This window comes from Manis javanica, chromosome 10, assembly GCF_040802235.1.
Source record: "Manis javanica isolate MJ-LG chromosome 10, MJ_LKY, whole genome shotgun sequence".
Classification (NCBI taxonomy): Eukaryota; Metazoa; Chordata; class Mammalia; order Pholidota; family Manidae; genus Manis; species Manis javanica.
The window spans coordinates 52,772,200-52,789,232 of record NC_133165.1 but is presented as its reverse complement, the minus strand read 5'-3'; the positions used below and the strand labels follow the sequence as shown (position 1 = coordinate 52,789,232).

Sequence of the window (17,033 nt, the reverse complement as noted above, 5' to 3'; positions counted from 1 at the left end):
GATGCATTTTTAAATAAAAAATTAAAGAAAAATAGCTATTTAAGTGAAATTATTTCATGCACTTGCTGTATAGCAAGAGTCAGAAAACTTTTTCTGTAAAAGGCCACATAGTGTTTTCAACTCTGCAGGCTATACACACTGTCACACTATTTATTCTTGCCTTTGTAGTATAAAAGCGGCCATAGATGATATGTAAACAATAGGTGTGGCTGTATTACAATACAACTTTATTTACTAAAACAGGCTTGGCCAGATTTGGCCCTAGAGCCAAAGTTTGCCCACCTATGTTTAACAAAAAGTTGGAGAGGGGCATGAATAACAAAATTATGGTGCCTCCCTGCAGTATTATGTAGCTATCAAAAACAGTGGTTATGAATGCCCTCTAAACTCTACCTTAATGATAACTATGTAAAATCCCTGGGATGGGAGCATGAGTAAAAAAGAAAAAAAGCAAGAGTTGATGGGATTGTTTGTGATGATTTTGTTATTTTTTATGAAATTCAGGGAGGAAAACATACAAATCAGTAATTCCAGAGACGTCAAGACTAGTAGTCTCTGAGCGTGCAGAAGGATTTTGTTTTTGTTAAGGCAGTGAGGTGGTCAGGGATGTTTTTAAGAAGTAATTCTAAATCACAGAAGGTGAATTGACCCTACAGCATGCCCCACTGCACTTTCCCAGGTCCCTCGTGATCAGTGGGTCTTGCAGTGGCCTGGCCAGGTGGTTATCTGTGTCTCCTCCATATTTTGGACCCAGGAGGTGTCCCAAGCCCTGGTTGAAAAGACTCTACCGGTAAGTGAGCCTGTCATGAAGCATGTAGAGGAGACTCAAGCTCAGTTAGGATTTGAATGACATGTAATCAGAGTAGCCTTGTTTTCTAAACAAAAAAAAATTATAATAACCATAGCATCCAACCCATGGCATCACAGAAGCCAGGGTTCTCCTGGGGACACTGGCATAGAGAATTTAGAATTGGGGTTGTCCTGGAATTCTGTAAGACCTGTACAGTCCTTCCTAGGCACAGATTCTAGACTCTAAGATTGTAAGTTTTATCAGCTTTTGCTACCAGGCATCAACCTGGCAGAATTTCCACAAACAGAGATCCCTATCTTCTTTCTGGGCCAAATATCAAGTGGTCCTATTCTCCTATTCTCTTCTCCTCCACCATTACTCCCCCCTCACCATCTTCCATCCAACATCAACCCACCTCTGGCAATTCCTTTGACTTTTTCTTAAGACCAAGAGTGCCTAAGTCCTGCTGTCCTCAGATCCAGACACATGTATTTCCGTTACCTCTTGCCATTGGTGCTAGTGCTTGAGATTTCAAGACCTCAGTGGACTTGGGTTCAAATCTTGATACCTTCCCTTGTTAGTGATGTGACCATAGGCAAGTTACTTAACCCAAGTCTCAGGCTCCTTGCCTATAAAATACAAGTAATTTTAGTGACATTAAATACTACTACTGAGCAGGATTTAAATGAGATGCTGGTGAATCAGTCAGTACTTAGATCTTAGGATATAAACCCTAAAGAGCAGAGGCCATGTCTGTTTTGCTCACTGTTAAATCTCCAAGGGTTACTGCAGTCCCAGGCACATAGCAGGTGCTCAGTAAATACTTACTAAGCAAATGAATGGTAACTGTAGTCCCAACCTTTCTACCATTGTATAATTTCCCATGATTATCTCATCAGATATTCTGTTACCCTCTCTGTAGAAGGTTGGCTATGAACCAGGATATATTTTAATTTGCTACATTTTGCTTCATACATTAAAATTAGATCATCAGTATTTGACCAAGTTTCAAATTTATACAGATTTCATGTTGATAATTCCTCAAAATGAGTTGCACTCTACACTTGCAAACTGCTTTCATGTATATCATTTCAAACTTTGGAAACACTAAATAATTTGGACTTCTGTGACTGCATCTCTGTGTCCCAGTTTCTCTACCCATAAAAGGGGAGAATGCTTCCTATTACACCTAAGCCCTGGAGTGTTTGCATGCTAAATGCTATGGCTCAGCATCCTAAAAGAAACAGTTGGTACAGGATCACCATCCATCTATTGTTCATTTAACAAATACTTGCTTAGCATCTGCTCTGTGCTGGGACTATGCTACTAGGCAAAGGGAATTAGAAGTGAATGAGATAGACATGGTCCCTGTCCTCATGGATTTAGAATCCAGTGGGGAGAATAAAGCCTATTATAGAGATGTGCTGAGGAAAGCACACTGATATAGGAAGCATGGGAAGGAGGAACTAAGAGATGGGTTAGGATTGGGGAAGATTTCTCAGAAAAGTGGTATCTAAGAGGAGACGGGAAATATGAATAGGATTAACCACACAAAGAACAGGAGGCAGAGTGTTCCAGAGAGGAAACTAATAGAGAAACCAGAATGGGCTAAAGTCTGAAGATGAAAAGCATGGTGCATTTCAGCACCTGAAAGTACTTTGGTCTAGGATAGCTGTGGAATGAGTGGCTAAGAGAGTGTGGGAGGAGCAACCCCGTCATCAAGGGCTTTGAAAAAGCTTTTTTTTCCATATGTGTCAAGAATTTAATAAAATCACCACCACTATTTACTGCATGCTTTATTCACATTGTGCCAAGTGCTTCACTTATACTCTCATTTAATTCTCAAAGCAGCTTGAAGAGGTAGCTATAATTATCTAGATTTGAGAGACAAGGAGACTGAGACTCAGCAGTTTAATATCGTTTGCCTAAAACCACATAGCTAGAAAATGGGGAAGGGAAGATTTGAGCGTAGGATGGTCTCACTTTCCATTTTTAAATTCATTTTTATTTTTTAAGTCTTTATTTTGACATAATGTCAGACTTGCAGACCATATGGCAGAAATAAGACAAACAATGCACCCTTTATTCAGGTTCCCCTAATATTAACATCTTACATATCCACAATGCAATTTTCCAGTTGGATGCAAAATATCATATTATTCTCTAATCTATAGACCTTTTAAATTGGCTAATCTAAATGTAGCTAATTGACTCACTAACAACTTTTTGTCTGGTCTAGGATCCAATCCAGGATTACATAGTTACATGCATTTAGTTTTCACATTTCCCGTGTTTCCTTTAATCTGAAAGAGTTTCAGATTTTTTTGTTAATTCTGATTCCTTATATAATTTATATATGGTATATAAGTCACCCTCTTGAGTGTACAGTTCTGAGTTTTGACAAACACATAACAATCAAGATAGAGAATAGTTCCAAGTCCCCCAAAATTCCCTTATGGGAACTTGTAGTCAATCCCTTCCCCTCCTCCAAGACTCTAGCAACTACCAATCTATTTTCTGCCCCTATAGTTTTGTCTTTTCTCTACTATCATAAAGATAAAATCGTACAGTACCTAGCCTTTCTAATTTGGCTTCTTTTCAGCTAGTATGAAGCATTTGAGTTTCATCTAGAGGTTAATGATGGGAGTGGTTAATGAGCTTGAGGGATGACATCCAGGAGTCTAGCCCCAGCCATGGGGTGGTGATGGTGCCATTTCCCAAAAGGGAATACCAGGGGAGAATCCAGCCTAACCAACTGTTTCCTCCAATGCCCCTGCCAGGATTTTCTGAAAAAGAGCAATAATCAAATTGCCCAGATTGTCCAGCTGGTGCGAGGGAAGCTGAGCAGTGGGGCTCGACTCACCCTGGGGGCCCTCACAGTCATTGATGTCCATGGTAAGCAAGGAGGCTTCCCCGGCATTTCTGTCCAGGAATGGCAGACAGGCTTGCTGCTCTCCCTTCTGAATGGAGTGATTCAGGGGCTCCTTTCCCATGAGGGAGAGCCTCACCAACTGAGAGTAAGGTGTGGGTAAGGAGAAAAGCCAGCACATCTGTGTCCTCCATATTCTATTCTCCCCTCCCACCCCACTCTTACTTGCAAGAACCCTCCCAACAATGCTATTACTGAAAGAGTGATGGCCAAATCCATTTCTGAGATTCATCAACTTGGAGCACTTTCCTTGGGCTGACCATAGCTGATATTTTTGAATACTCACCAGGTGCCAACCTTTTGCTAAGTGCTTGACATATATTGTCTCACTTTTTTTGGTATCATGAATCTACAATTACATGAGGAACATTATGTTTACTAGGCTCCCCCCTTCACCAAATCCCCCACACAAACCCCATTACAGTCACTGTCCATCAGCGACTTACTTACAGTAAGATGCTGTAAAATCACTACTTGTCTTCTCTGTGTTGCACATCCCTCCCCGTGCCCTGCCCCATATTATACATGCTAATTGTAATGCCCCCTTTCTTCCCCCACCCCTTATCCCTCCCTTCCAACCCATCCTCCCCAGTCCCTTTCCCTTTGGTAACTGTTAGTCCATTCTTGATTTCTGTGATTCTGCTGCTGTTTTGTTCCTTCAGTTTTTTCTTTGTTCTTATACTCCACATATGAGTGAAATCATTTGGTACTTGTCTTTCTCCAACTGGCTTATTTCACTGAGCATACCCTCTAGCTCCATCCATGTTGTTGCAAATAGTAAGATTTGTTTTTTTCTTATGGCTGAATAATATTCCATTGTGTATATATACCATATCTTCTTTATCCATTCATCTACTGATGGACACTTAGGTTGCTTCCATTTCTTGGCTATTGTAAATAGTTCTGCGATAAACATAAGGGTGCATCTGTCATTTTCAAACTGGGCTGCTGTATTCTTAAGGTGAATTCCTAGAAATGGAATTCCTGGGTCAAATGATATTTCTATTTTGAGCATTTTGAGGAACCTCCATACTGCTTTCCACAATGGTTGAACTAATTTACATTCCCACCAGCAGTGTAGGAGGGTTCCCCTTTCTCCACAACCTCACCAACATTTGTTGTTGTTTGTCTTTTCGATGATGGCAATCCTTTCTGGTGTGAGGTAATATCTCATTGTGGTTTTAATTTGCATTTCTCTGATGAGTAGCGATGTGGAGCATCTTTTCCTGTGCCTGTTGGCCATCTGAATTTCTTCTTTAGAGAACTGTCTTTTCAGCTCCTCTGCCCATTTTTTAATTGGATTATTTGCTTTTTGTTTGTTGAGGTACATGAGCTCTTTATATATTTTGGATGTCAGCCCTTTATCGGATCTGTCATTTATGAATATATTCTCCCATACTGTAGGATACCTTTTTGTTCTATTCATGGTGGCCTTTGCTGTACAGAAGCTTTTTAGCTTGATATAGTCCCACTTGTTCATTTTTGCCTTTGTTTCCCTTGCCCAGGGAGATATGTTCATGAAGAAGTCACTCATGTTTATGTCCATGAGATTTGTGCCTATGTTTTCTTCTAAGAGTTTTATGGTTTTATGACTTACATTCAGGTCTTTGATCCATTTCAAATTTACTTTTGTTTATGGGGTTAGACAGTGATCCAGTTTCATTCTCTTACATGAAGCTGTCCAGTTTTGCCAGCACCATCTGTTGAAGTGACTGTCATTTCCCCATTGTATGTCCATGGCTCCTTTATCATATATTAATTGGCCATATATGTTTGGGTTAATGTCTGGAGTCTCTGTTCTGTTCCACTGGTCTGTGGCTCTGTTCTTGTGCCAGTACCAAATTGTCTTGATTACTGTGGCTTTGTAGTAGAGCTTGAAGTTGGGAAGCGAGATCCCCCCCACTTTATTCTTCCCTCTCAGGATTACTTTGGCTATTTGGGGTCTTTGGTGTTTCCATATGAATTTCTGAACTATTTGTTCCACTTCATTGAAGAATGCTGTTGGTAATTTGATAGGGATTACATCGAATCTGTATATTGCTTTGGGCAGGATGGCCATTTTTACAATATTAATTCTTCCTGGCAAGGAGCATGGGATGAGTTTCCATTTGTTGGTGATCTCTTTAATTTCTCTTAAGAGTGTCTTGTAGTTTTCAGGGTATAGGTCTTTCACTTCCTTGGTTAGGTTTATTCCTAGGTATTTTGTTCTTTTTGTGAATGGAATTTGTTCAATTGTGAATGGAATTGTTTTCCTTGATTTCACTTTCTATTAGTTCATTGTTAGTGTATAGGAATGCAATAGATTTCTGTGTATTAATTTTGTATCCTGCAACTTTTCTGAATTCCGATATTAGCTCTCGTAGTTTTGGAGTGAAGTGTTAAGGGTTTTTTATGTACAATATCATGTCATCTGCAAACAGGGACAGTCTGACTTCTTCTTTACCAGTATGGATTCCTTGTATTTCTTTGTTTTGTTTAACTGCCATGGCTAGGACCTCCAGTACTATGTTGAGTAACAGTGGGGAGGGTGGACATCCCTGTCTTGTTCCGGAACTCAGGGGAAAAGCTTTAAGTTTCTCACTGTTCAGTATGATGTTGGCTGTGGGTTTATCATATATGGCCTTTATTATGTTGAGGTACTTGCCCTCTGTACCCATTTTGTTGAGAGTTTTTATCATGAATGGATGTTGAATTTTGTCAAATGCTTTTACAGCATCTGTGGAGATGATCGTGTGGTTTTTGTCCTTCTTTTTGTTGATGTGGTGGATGATGTTGATGGATTTTCGAATATTGTACCTTCCTTGTATCCCTGAGATGAATCCCACTTGGTCATGGTGTATGATCCTCTTGATGTATTTTTGAATTTGGTTTGCTAATATTTTGTTGAGTATTTCTGCATCTTTGTTCATCAGGGATATTGGTCTGTAATTTTCTTTTTTGGTGGGGTCTTTGCCTAGTTTTGGTATTAGGGTGATGTTGGTTTCATAGAATGAGTTTGGGAGTATTCACTCCTCTTCTATTTTTTGGAAAACTTTAAGGAGAATGGGTATTATGTCTTCTCTGTATGTCTGATAAAATTCCGAGGTAAATCCATTGGCCCCGGGGTTTTGCTCTTGGGTAGTTTTTTGCTTACTGCTTCAATTTGCTGGTGATTGGTCTGTTTATATTTTGTGTTTCTTCCTTGGTCAGTCTTGGAAGGTTGCATTTTTCTAGGAAGTTGTCCATTTCGTCTAGGTTTTCCAGCTTGTTGGCATATCAGTTTTCATAGTATTCTCTAATAATTCTTTGTATTTCCGTGGGGTCCGTCGTGATTTGTCCTTTCTCATTTCTGATTCTGTTGATGTGTGTTGATTCTCTTTTTCTCTTAATAAGTCTAGCTAGAGGTTTATCTATTTTGTTTGTTTTCTCAAAGAAACAGCTCTTGGTTTCATTGATTTTTTTTCTATTGTTTTGTTCTTCTCAATTTTATTTATGTCTTCTCTGATCTTTATAATGGCCCTCCTTCTGCTGACTTTAGGCCTCATTTGTTCTTCTTTTTCCAGTTTTGATAATTGTGACATTAGACTATTCATTTGGGATTGTTCTTCCTTCTTTAACTATGCCTGGATTGCTATATACTTTCCTCTTAGCACTGCTTTCACTGCATCCCACAGAAGTTGGGGCTTTGTGTTGTTGTTGTCATTTGTTTCCATATATTGCTGGATCTGTATTTTAATTTGATCATTGATGTATTGATTATTTAGAAGCATGTTGTTAAGCCTCCATGTGTTTGTGAGCCTTTTTGCTTTCTTTGTATAATTTATTTCTAATTTTATGCCTTTGTGGTCTGAGAAGTTGGTTGATAAAATTTCAATCTTTTTTAATTTTCTGAGGCTCTTTTTGTGGCCTAGTATGTGGTCTATTCTGGATGTTCCATGTGCACTTGAGAAGAATGTGTATCCTGCAGCTTTTGAGTGTAGAGTTCTATAGATGTCTATTAGGACCATCTGTTCCAGTGTGTTGTTCAGTGCCTCTGTGTCCTTACTTTATTTTCTGTCTGGTGGATCTGTCCTTTGCAGTGAGTGGTGTGTTGAAGTCTCCTAAAATGAATGCATTGCATGCTATTTCCTCCTTTAATTCTGTTAGTATTTGTTTCACATATGTTGGTGCTCCTGTATTGGGTGCATACATATATATAAAATGGTTATATCCTCTTGTTGGACTGACCCCTTTATCATTATGTAGTGCCCTCCTTTATCTCTTGTTACTTTCTTTGTTTTGAAGTCTATTTTGTCTTATACTAGTACTGCAACACCTGCTTTTTTCTCCTTGTTGTTTGCATGAAATATCTTTTTCCATCCCTTGACTTTTAGTCTGTGCATGTCTTTGGGTTTGAGGTGAGTCTCTTGTAAGCAGCATATAGATGGGTCTTGCTTTTTTATCCATTCTGTTACTCTTGTGGCTTTTGATTGGTGCATTCAGTCCATTTGCATTTAGGGTGATTATTGAAAGATATGTACTTATTGCCATTGCAGGCTTTAGATTCGTGGTTACCAAAGATTCAAGCTTAGCTTCTTTAGTATCTTATCATCTAACTTAGCTCACTTACTGAGCTATTATAAACACAGTCTGATGATTCTTTATTTCCCTCCCTTCCTATTCCTTCTCCTCCATTCTTTATATGTTAGGTGTTTTATTTTGTGCTCTTCTGTGTTTCCTTTGACTGCTTTTGTGGGTAGTTGATTTTATTTTTTGCCTTTAGTTAGTATTTGATTGGTCTGCTTTCTTTGCTGTGATTTTATTTTCTCTGGTGACATCTATTTAGCCTTAGGAGTGCTTCCTTCTAGAGCAGTCCCTCTAAAATACCCTGTAGAGGTGGTTTGTGGAAGACAAATTCCCTCAACTTTTGCTTGTCTGGGAATTGTTTAATCCCTCCTTCATGTTTAAATGATAATCATGCTGGATACAGTATTCTTGATTCAAGGCCCTTCTGTTTCATTGCATTAAATATATCATGCCATTCTCTTCTGGTCTGTAAAGTTTCTTTTGAGAAGTCTGATGATAGCCTGATGAGTTTTCCTTTGTAGGTGACCTTTTTTCTCTCTCTGGCTGCCTTTAATACTCTGTCCTTGTCTTTGATCTTTGCCATTTTAATTATTATGTGTCTTGGTGTTGTCCTCTGGGGGTTCCTTCTGTTGGGAGTTCTGTGTGTTTCCATGGTCTGAGCAACTATTTCCTCCCCCAGTTTGGAGAAGTTTTCAGCAATTATTTCTTCTAATATATGTATAGAAAGTGTATTTCTCTCTCTTCTTCTTCTGGTACCCCTATAATGCGGATATTGTTCCTTTTTGATTGGTCACACAGTTCTCTTAATATTGTTTCATTTCTGGAGATCCTTTTATCTCTCTCTGCATCAGCTTCTCTACATTCTTCTTGTCTGATTTCTATTCCATTAATGGCCTCTTGCACCTCATCCATTCTGCTTTTAAGTCCTTCCAGAGGTTGTAGTATTTCTGTATTCTCCCTCACAACTTGATCCTTCAACTCTTGCATTTTTCTCTGCAGCTCCATCAGCATGGTTATGACCTTTATTTTGAATTCTTTTTCAGGAAGATTGGTTAACTCTATCTCCCCAGGCTCCCTCTGAGGGGATGTCTGGGTTATTCTGGTCTGGATCAAATTCTTCTGCCTTTTCATGGTGATAGAGGTAGTCATGGGCAGTTGGCGTGTGTGTCAGCGGGGAGAACAAAGTCCCTTCCCGCTTCTCATTGCCTTCCTCTCCTACAAGAATGGCGGCCCCTCCTAGTGGCTTGTGCTGGGCAGCTGTGCGCCAATGGGGTCTGAGTCTGACCCAGCTGGCTGCGGAGGATGCTCCATGCAGCTGCTGTGGGTGTGGCCAGTCTCAGGCTGCTGCTCCACTATGGTGGGGTCACGCTGGAGGGGGAACGGGCAGGAGGCTGTTTATCACTGTGAGGAGCCTCAGAGCTGCGCTGCTGCCCAGGGAATTAGGGTGCCCAGATTTCTCCGGGATTCCCAGCTGCTAGGCTGAGTGTTTCCGGATGCTTCTGTCCAGCTGTGAGGCTCCTGTCCTTTAAAGACTTTCAAAAAGCCCTCACTTTTCTTTTGTCCCGGGGCACCAGCTGTGGGAACCCACTTGCAGGTTTTACTGTTCCATTTTCCTTGTATCTAGCACACCACGCACTGTGTGTCTGCGCTCCTGGTGCATATGACTAGGGCTGGGTATTCAGCAGTCCTGGGCTCCCACTCCCTCCCATTCTGACTCCTCTCCTCCTGCTGGGGAGCTGGGATCAGGGGCACACTCAGGTCCCGCCAGACCATGGCTTGTATCTTACCCCCTTCATGAGGCCCTGAGTTCTTGCAGGTGTAGATGTAGCCTGGTTTTTGTACTTTATCTTCTAGTCTCTCTTTTAGGAATAGTTGTATTTGTTGTAATTTTAAAAATGTATATGGTTTTGGGAGATTTACGCTGACCTACTCATGCTGCCATCTTGGCTCCCCTTTCCACTGTCTCATTTTTATATACACTTCACAGAGTAAGAACCTGAGGCTTAGAGAGTTATCTTGCTGAGAGGCACACACTTTACAAAATGGCAAAGGCTCTTTTGTCATTTGAGCATACCTCTGTGTGATTCCAAAGGGAAGAGACTGCAAATGGGCAGTGACCCAGGGAGGGAGTGGGTGAGAGATGATGCCTTCCAGCTCTTCCTTATAGAGAAAAAAAAAATGCGGAGACGTGAGGAGGGAGAACTGGGGTCTTTATATAAAACAAACCACCCCCATGCCCTCACTCCATCATCACCAAGGAAAGTAGGGGCAGAATCAGGTGGTTGCCTGGGAACAGTATCTCTCTTGCTCACACACCCAGCTTCTTACTGGTATCTCATGGCATGTTGTTGTCCTTAAGGGCGATGCTCATTTCATTTGGACAGACTGGCATATAATTAGGGAGACAGAAGGGAGAATGTGATTTTCATCTGGCTACATAACCAGCTGGTGGGAGTAAAGAGTGCAGGTGCAGTTACTGCCCAAATTACCCCAGGGTACTTGGGTTCACACACACACACACACACACACACACACACACACACACACACACACGTGCGCGCGCGCGCGCTCCTGCACAAACATCTGTGCACATCCCAAACTCAGTCCCTTTAGATTTACCTTCTTCTGGAGGCCTGCAGGCTGACCAATATTCCTGCTACCACCTATAGATTCTCCAAGAACCTGGAGAGGAATTTAATTCTTCAGGAAGGCTGGAAGAGCTGATGGTCTGATCTTCTTCAGGGACTCTTTTCTCCTGGGTTTTGGATTTTATTATAATAAAGAAGATTTTTCACAAGGAATGACAGACTTACAGAAGCATGCCGTTGCAAAGTTATGCTTCTGAGATCCTAATTGCAAGCTGCTGTACTAATTCTGAGATCTCAATAGCTCTTGCTTTATGTCCAACTTCATAAAGCTATATCTTCAACTTTAGGGCTCACATCACTGTGAGAAAATTAAATTTGGATTATAATCCTGAGAGAAATAAGGAAACCTAGAAATGGCTCTCCCAGCTGGTTTCTCAGGCCTCCAGATGGAAATAATAGAACTAACCATGGATTCATGGGACTTCTTTCTTTGCCAACTACATCAGGCCAAGCTGACTATATTCTTCTAGGATATCCTAGAGGACTTGAACAGGGCCAGAAGGGTCATACTGGGGATATGAGAGCATTTGGGGTAACTACATTCTACAAAGCCCTCTGTGCCAGTCCCCCAAGAATCTGGGAATGAGAGCACCAGCTTATACTTAGATAATGTTTTTATATGCCAGGCACCATTTTTCTTTTTTCTTTTTTCTTTTCTCTTCTTTTCTTTCTTTGCTTCCTTCTTTCCTTCTTTCTTCTGTGTATATGAATATGTGTGTGTGTTTGTGTATCTATATATATACATATTCCCTTAATTCTTATAATAGTCCTATAAAGTATGTACTGTGTTATCCCCATTTTACAGATTATGCAAATGAAGGACAGAGGGGTTAAATAACTTGCCAAAGTCACATAGCTAGTTAATTCTGGCAGAACCAGAATTGAATCCAGGCAGTCTGATTTCAGAATATGCACTTTTAATGGCTCTGCTATTCTGTCTGAAAGCAGATAATGGCAGCAGATTCTCTGCCAGCCTCCTTGGCAGAAGCAAGAACAAACTTTTGAAGGATATTACTGTCTGCAGGTTGTGGGTAGCCTAGGAGGATAGTTGAGTCTAGAATTGTTTGGAGGGTGAGGGGCAGCCCAGATGGCATTCTCAGAACCCCTCTAAGGAGTCTGTGAGAAGGGAGGATGCTGATGGCTCTGCATGTGTTTCTGTGTCTTGACAGCTCGTGACGTGGTGGCCAAGTTATCAGAACAAGATGTCTGTGATCTGAACGATTTCCAGTGGATCTCCCAGCTGCGCTACTACTGGGATACAAAGGATGTGCAGGTGCAGATGATCACTACAGAAGCCTTGTATGGCTATGAGTACCTGGGAAACTCCCCCCGGCTGGTGATAACACCCCTCACTGACCGCTGCTACAGGTAAACCCTGGAGCTCCCCCAGACCAGAAGGGTGAATAGAGAACTCCAGAAGAAAAAAGCCTTATGGGGAAGAAGGTTGGAGGAATCTTAAGATTGTTACCTTTGTCCTCTAGATCTCAGATTCTTAGATTTTAGAATTTTAGCCTTAGTCACCATGGTCGCACAGATGGGCATGGAAATTAGGCCAAAAATGAGAACCCAGTAGGAATGCTAATGCAAATTAATGTGGCCAAACCAGAAAGCAGAATGTTTACCTGTCCTTGAAAATGGCACAGTACTTAAGTAGAAAGCTCTTCAATAGCAGGATCAGGCTGGTACCCAGATATCCCATAGCCAAGGGAGAGAAAAGGGGCCAGGTGAAGGACCCTGGCAAGGAGTCTCCAAACTCTGCCACCCAGTCTGATGGGGAGATAGAGTAATTTGTGCTCAATAGTATACTTTGCCATTTTCCTTGGAACTCATAACATTAGAAATCTAGACTGTAAATTTGCCGATGTTATGATGTTTAGATTTTCTTTGACTTTGTATATTCTTTACAGTGGATTTTTTTTTAATTACAAAGATAATACTCAAGCTTTTTTTTCCTTTGAAAGTGCTTACTTAATTGTTTGCTATGTCCTGTAATTTTTGCTCTCCTTTCATTCATTTATTTCACTCATTATTCAACAACAATTTTTCGAACTTGCCTGTGTACTATGCATAACCTCAAAAAACCCTCAATCTAATGGTGTCAAGGAAGAGAGACATACTCAGAAGATGTCAAGACAGTGTTGAATTATAAAGGCTCATAAAAGGGGCTGTGGAACCCCAATTGACTCATCATTCATTTCTAACATTGACCTTGCCCCTACCCTGTGGACTGAATCAACAGTGGGTCCTGAACTCGAGTTCATAATCTAACGGGAGAAATATGTTAATTTTCACTATTCCACTAGTAATCTTTGAAATGTGGAGTTTATGAGGATTTTTTACTTTTATTTGATTCACTTATGCATGTATATGTGTGTATTCATTTATCCATTCTATCATTCATTCCAAAAAAAATGCTTATGGGTGCCACCCATGTACCAGGCTCTGAGGTTACAGTGCTGAGTAAGATAGAATTTTTTACAATGATGATATATTGGTCCTATCATCGGGGAAAAAAAACTACTCATATGAGTCAAAACAAAATAAACCAAAAACCAGTTTCTTTGCTGTGTCTTAGGACATGGGCACTGAGTTTTTATTTTCTTCCCCTTAGGACACTCATGGGGGCTTTGAAGCTGAACCTTGGGGGAGCTCCAGAGGGTCCAGCTGGGACAGGCAAGACAGAAACCACCAAAGATCTGGCCAAAGCATTAGCCAAGCAGGTAGGGAAGCACTGTCAATCCCTACCTCTCTTCCTGTCCCTCTCTGAACCCCTGTCTGGGGAAGTTGGTATGAAATTAAAAATGGTTTAGGGTAACAGGCAAAGTGGGGCCCAGGCTCCTCCAGTGGAACAGGAGGACAGGAGCCCAGCCCTGTTTCATGGTACAGGGTAATTCAGAGAAGAGGGAACCCATCCTGAATGGTGCCACATCCTCCCTTTCTCTAGTGTGTGGTCTTCAACTGCTCAGATGGCCTGGATTACAAAGCCATGGGGAAGTTCTTCAAGGGGCTGGCTCAGGCTGGAGCTTGGGCCTGCTTTGACGAGTTCAACAGGATTGAGGTAACCCTGCTAATGGGCCACAGAACAGAGGGGGTGGACACGCAGGGGCATTTTTGTAGGCTCTCACCACCTCAACGACAGGGTCTTATGTCTCCTCTAAGGCTCCTTGCACAGAGTATGTGCTTAATGAACTAAACAAAAACAGCTCCAAGGAGATAAGATGAATATTTTACATATGCACCCTCAGAATATTCAGTTGTACTTGCTCATTCAAAAATTTATTGAGCAGCCACTACATGTCAGATATTCTTGCTTATGTTCACAATACAAAGACTATTACAGTCTAGCAAAGGGAAATAATCAAATGAAACAAATAGAATACGATAGAAGTCTATAGTAATAGTACAAAGGAGGCATCACAACAGAGGGGATGGTTAATTCTGTTTGGTTGGAGAATTTACATTGAGATACATAAATATGCAATTTGAACCAACAGTGTTCAGATAGATACATACTATACTATGGTCAAGAATTATGCTAGGTGCTAGAACAAAGATAAAATGCCATGGAAACTACACACACCTACACATGTGTGTACATGCACACCAATTTTCTTTTTCTTTGCCAAAAACCCAAATCATGCCCCTAATGTTGAATGTGAAGGTCTGGTTCTCAGTTAATTGGGTTCTGTCTTTGCTAAGTGAGGGGTACTCTGGCTGAGTGGGGTGGCTGTCAGAAGCATGAGTTCACATCAGCCAGCCATTCTCATCCCAGGTGGAAGTGCTGTCTGTGGTAGCCCAGCAGATTCTCAGCATTCAACAAGCCATTATTCAGAAGCTAAGGATGTTCATCTTTGAAGGCACCAAGCTCTCTCTGAATCCCACTTGTGCTGTCTTCATCACCATGAATCCCGGGTATGCTGGCAGGGCTGAGCTGCCAGATAACCTCAAGGTAAATGTTAGGTGTACTTTATGGTACAGAAGCCTCTGGAAGTCCCCAAATAATGGGGCCAGGTGACATTTTTCAGCTGTTAGAAGTAATAGCAGAGTGTCAGTGATAGTAAGATGGTACTTGGCCCTAGAACACAACCACGTCCTAACAAGGTTTCATGGGGGAGGGGTAATATAGACATAATAACCAATGGCAAACAGGAAACAATGAACACCAGAACAAGGGTCACTATTTCTACTGTCTGTAGGGGTCAGTCAGATAATATAAATGAGAGAAGCCAAGGGCATGGTTGGGACTTTAGCAAATGCCCCATCTAGAGGGAGCAGCCCCTACTTAGCCCCAGCTCATTGGTGGCAAGCAGGAATTATCAGATCTTCTCATTTTTCAGGAAAATCTGGAAATTTTGATTTTTACATGAAATCTGATTTTTAGGTCCTGGCTCAATGCAAAAAAAAAAAAATCACTGTAGGCCAAACAAAATGCATGTAATTATAGAGAGCATCAAAGTTGGACAGAGAGAGCTCTGACTGACCAAGGCTGGAGCACATCATAGGGCCCCCTTTATTACTAAAGATGGTTAAGCCTAAGTGGTGTCCAAAGGCTGTTCCAATCAACTAGAGAGAGAACAACAGAGTGTATTTGTCCTGGTGCCTACTGCTGAACTGGCCTGAGCTACAGCCACAGCAATACAATAGCCATTGGCCCTGCTGCTAGTGGAGAAGGAAAGTGCCTCAGAAGGGTGAGAGCCAGCCAGGCTATCTTCAAGGGAACAGGCCCTGTATGACTTTAACATGTTGCTCTCATGGAAGGAAAAAACCCAAAGTACAAGAAGGCTGGGTCTCCTCCTGTGGGAAGAGTACCTAACACCCCAACTGCATGAAAAGAGTGACCAGAAGGAGATTTCCAAGCCTGCTCCTTCATGGATTTTCTTCTAAGTTGTTGCTCCATCCCTCTGAGTGCAAGACTCATGAGGGACCCAGCCAAACCCACATTCACTGATTTTAGTACATGATGTTCCACCTGCTAGAAACACATTCTAATTAGTGTTTCAGAATCTTATTAAGACACATTTTTCCTCCTCCCTGGGAATGGAAGAAAGTCAGGGCTCCTGCCTTCTAGGTCAGCATAGGCCAGTAACTACCAAAGTGGAATATGGGCCCACATTTTGCATTTTTTTACCACCATCTCATTGTGACTCCCCCTTGCACCCTTCCCAGCCAGCAACCATGTTAGATATGCATAGGCAGCTTGCTGAGGCAGTGTGATATAGTAGAGAGCACCAGGGGTTGGGGTCAGGAAGCCTGGGTTCTAGACCTTGCTCTACCTCTAACACCACAACTTGGGCAAATCACTTTTCCTCTAAGATCTAAGGTCATAATAACAATAGCTAATGTTTCTTGAGCACTCACTTTTCAGAGTGCTTACATGATACCAATTGTTCTCATGATACCTATGAAGAGGGTGCAGTTGTTGGCCTATTTCGAGATGAAAGAACTGAGGTCCAGATGGGTTACATTACTTGTTCACCACTGGTAGGTAGCAGAACAAGAACTCTAGTCAAGATCTGTCTGACTTCAACATTCTTCTGGTACACATTGTTCCTGCCTTCCTAAATAACTTTTACTGTCCATCTTGAATGCTGGAAAACTCTAAATGATTGAATGGTGCTCATTTGGCAAAGAGAATGAGGTGGTATTTGCACACCAGCACCCAGTGCCTTCCATATAGCAACTGAGGGACCCAATGTGACAACATGTACCTGGACTGGGCCAGTGGAAAGGATAGCTGAGCAGTGGGCCTGTCCAGTGAAGATCGTCCCTCCACACTAACTTGTCATTCAGCCTTCCTTTCCTTGATTGTCACTGGAGTGGCCTGAATTATCTATCTACTTCTCTTTGCCTCTGTGATGCACCTCCCCCTAGAGTTCACTGTGTATGTTCAAGTTCTGAATGGATGTTTCTTTTCCAGGCCTTATTCCGGACAGTGGCCATGATGGTACCAGACTATGCCCTCATTGGAGAAATCTCCCTCTATTCCATGGGATTTCTGGACTCCAGAAGGTATGTTACATTGGTTTTCAAGTGGGTTATAAAGGTCCTGAAAGAGTGGCTTTTGTGTTGTGGATTCAAGGTGGGCTGCCCATTGGAAGAAACGAGAGAAACAAGAATCGGA

General features: G+C 41.6%; 1 protein-coding gene across 8 annotated transcripts in view; it reads left to right on the top strand.

The window, feature by feature from the left end:
• Nucleotides 1-17,033, top strand: part of DNAH3 (dynein axonemal heavy chain 3) — a 216,719-nt gene that overhangs the window by 80,884 nt on the left and 118,802 nt on the right. For all 8 annotated transcript variants that reach the window (XR_012122282.1, XM_073215466.1, XM_073215470.1 and 5 more), the window contains 7 exons: nt 680-790; nt 3,571-3,685; nt 12,082-12,280; nt 13,524-13,632; nt 13,857-13,970; nt 14,685-14,861; nt 16,830-16,921. Coding sequence is in view for 7 of the 8 variants with exons in the window: in XM_073215466.1 (XP_073071567.1) it covers nt 680-790; nt 3,571-3,685; nt 12,082-12,280; nt 13,524-13,632; nt 13,857-13,970; nt 14,685-14,861; nt 16,830-16,921 (917 nt within the window). In the remaining variant the exon portion in view is untranslated. The remainder of the gene's footprint in view (nt 1-679; nt 791-3,570; nt 3,686-12,081; nt 12,281-13,523; nt 13,633-13,856; nt 13,971-14,684; nt 14,862-16,829; nt 16,922-17,033) is intronic.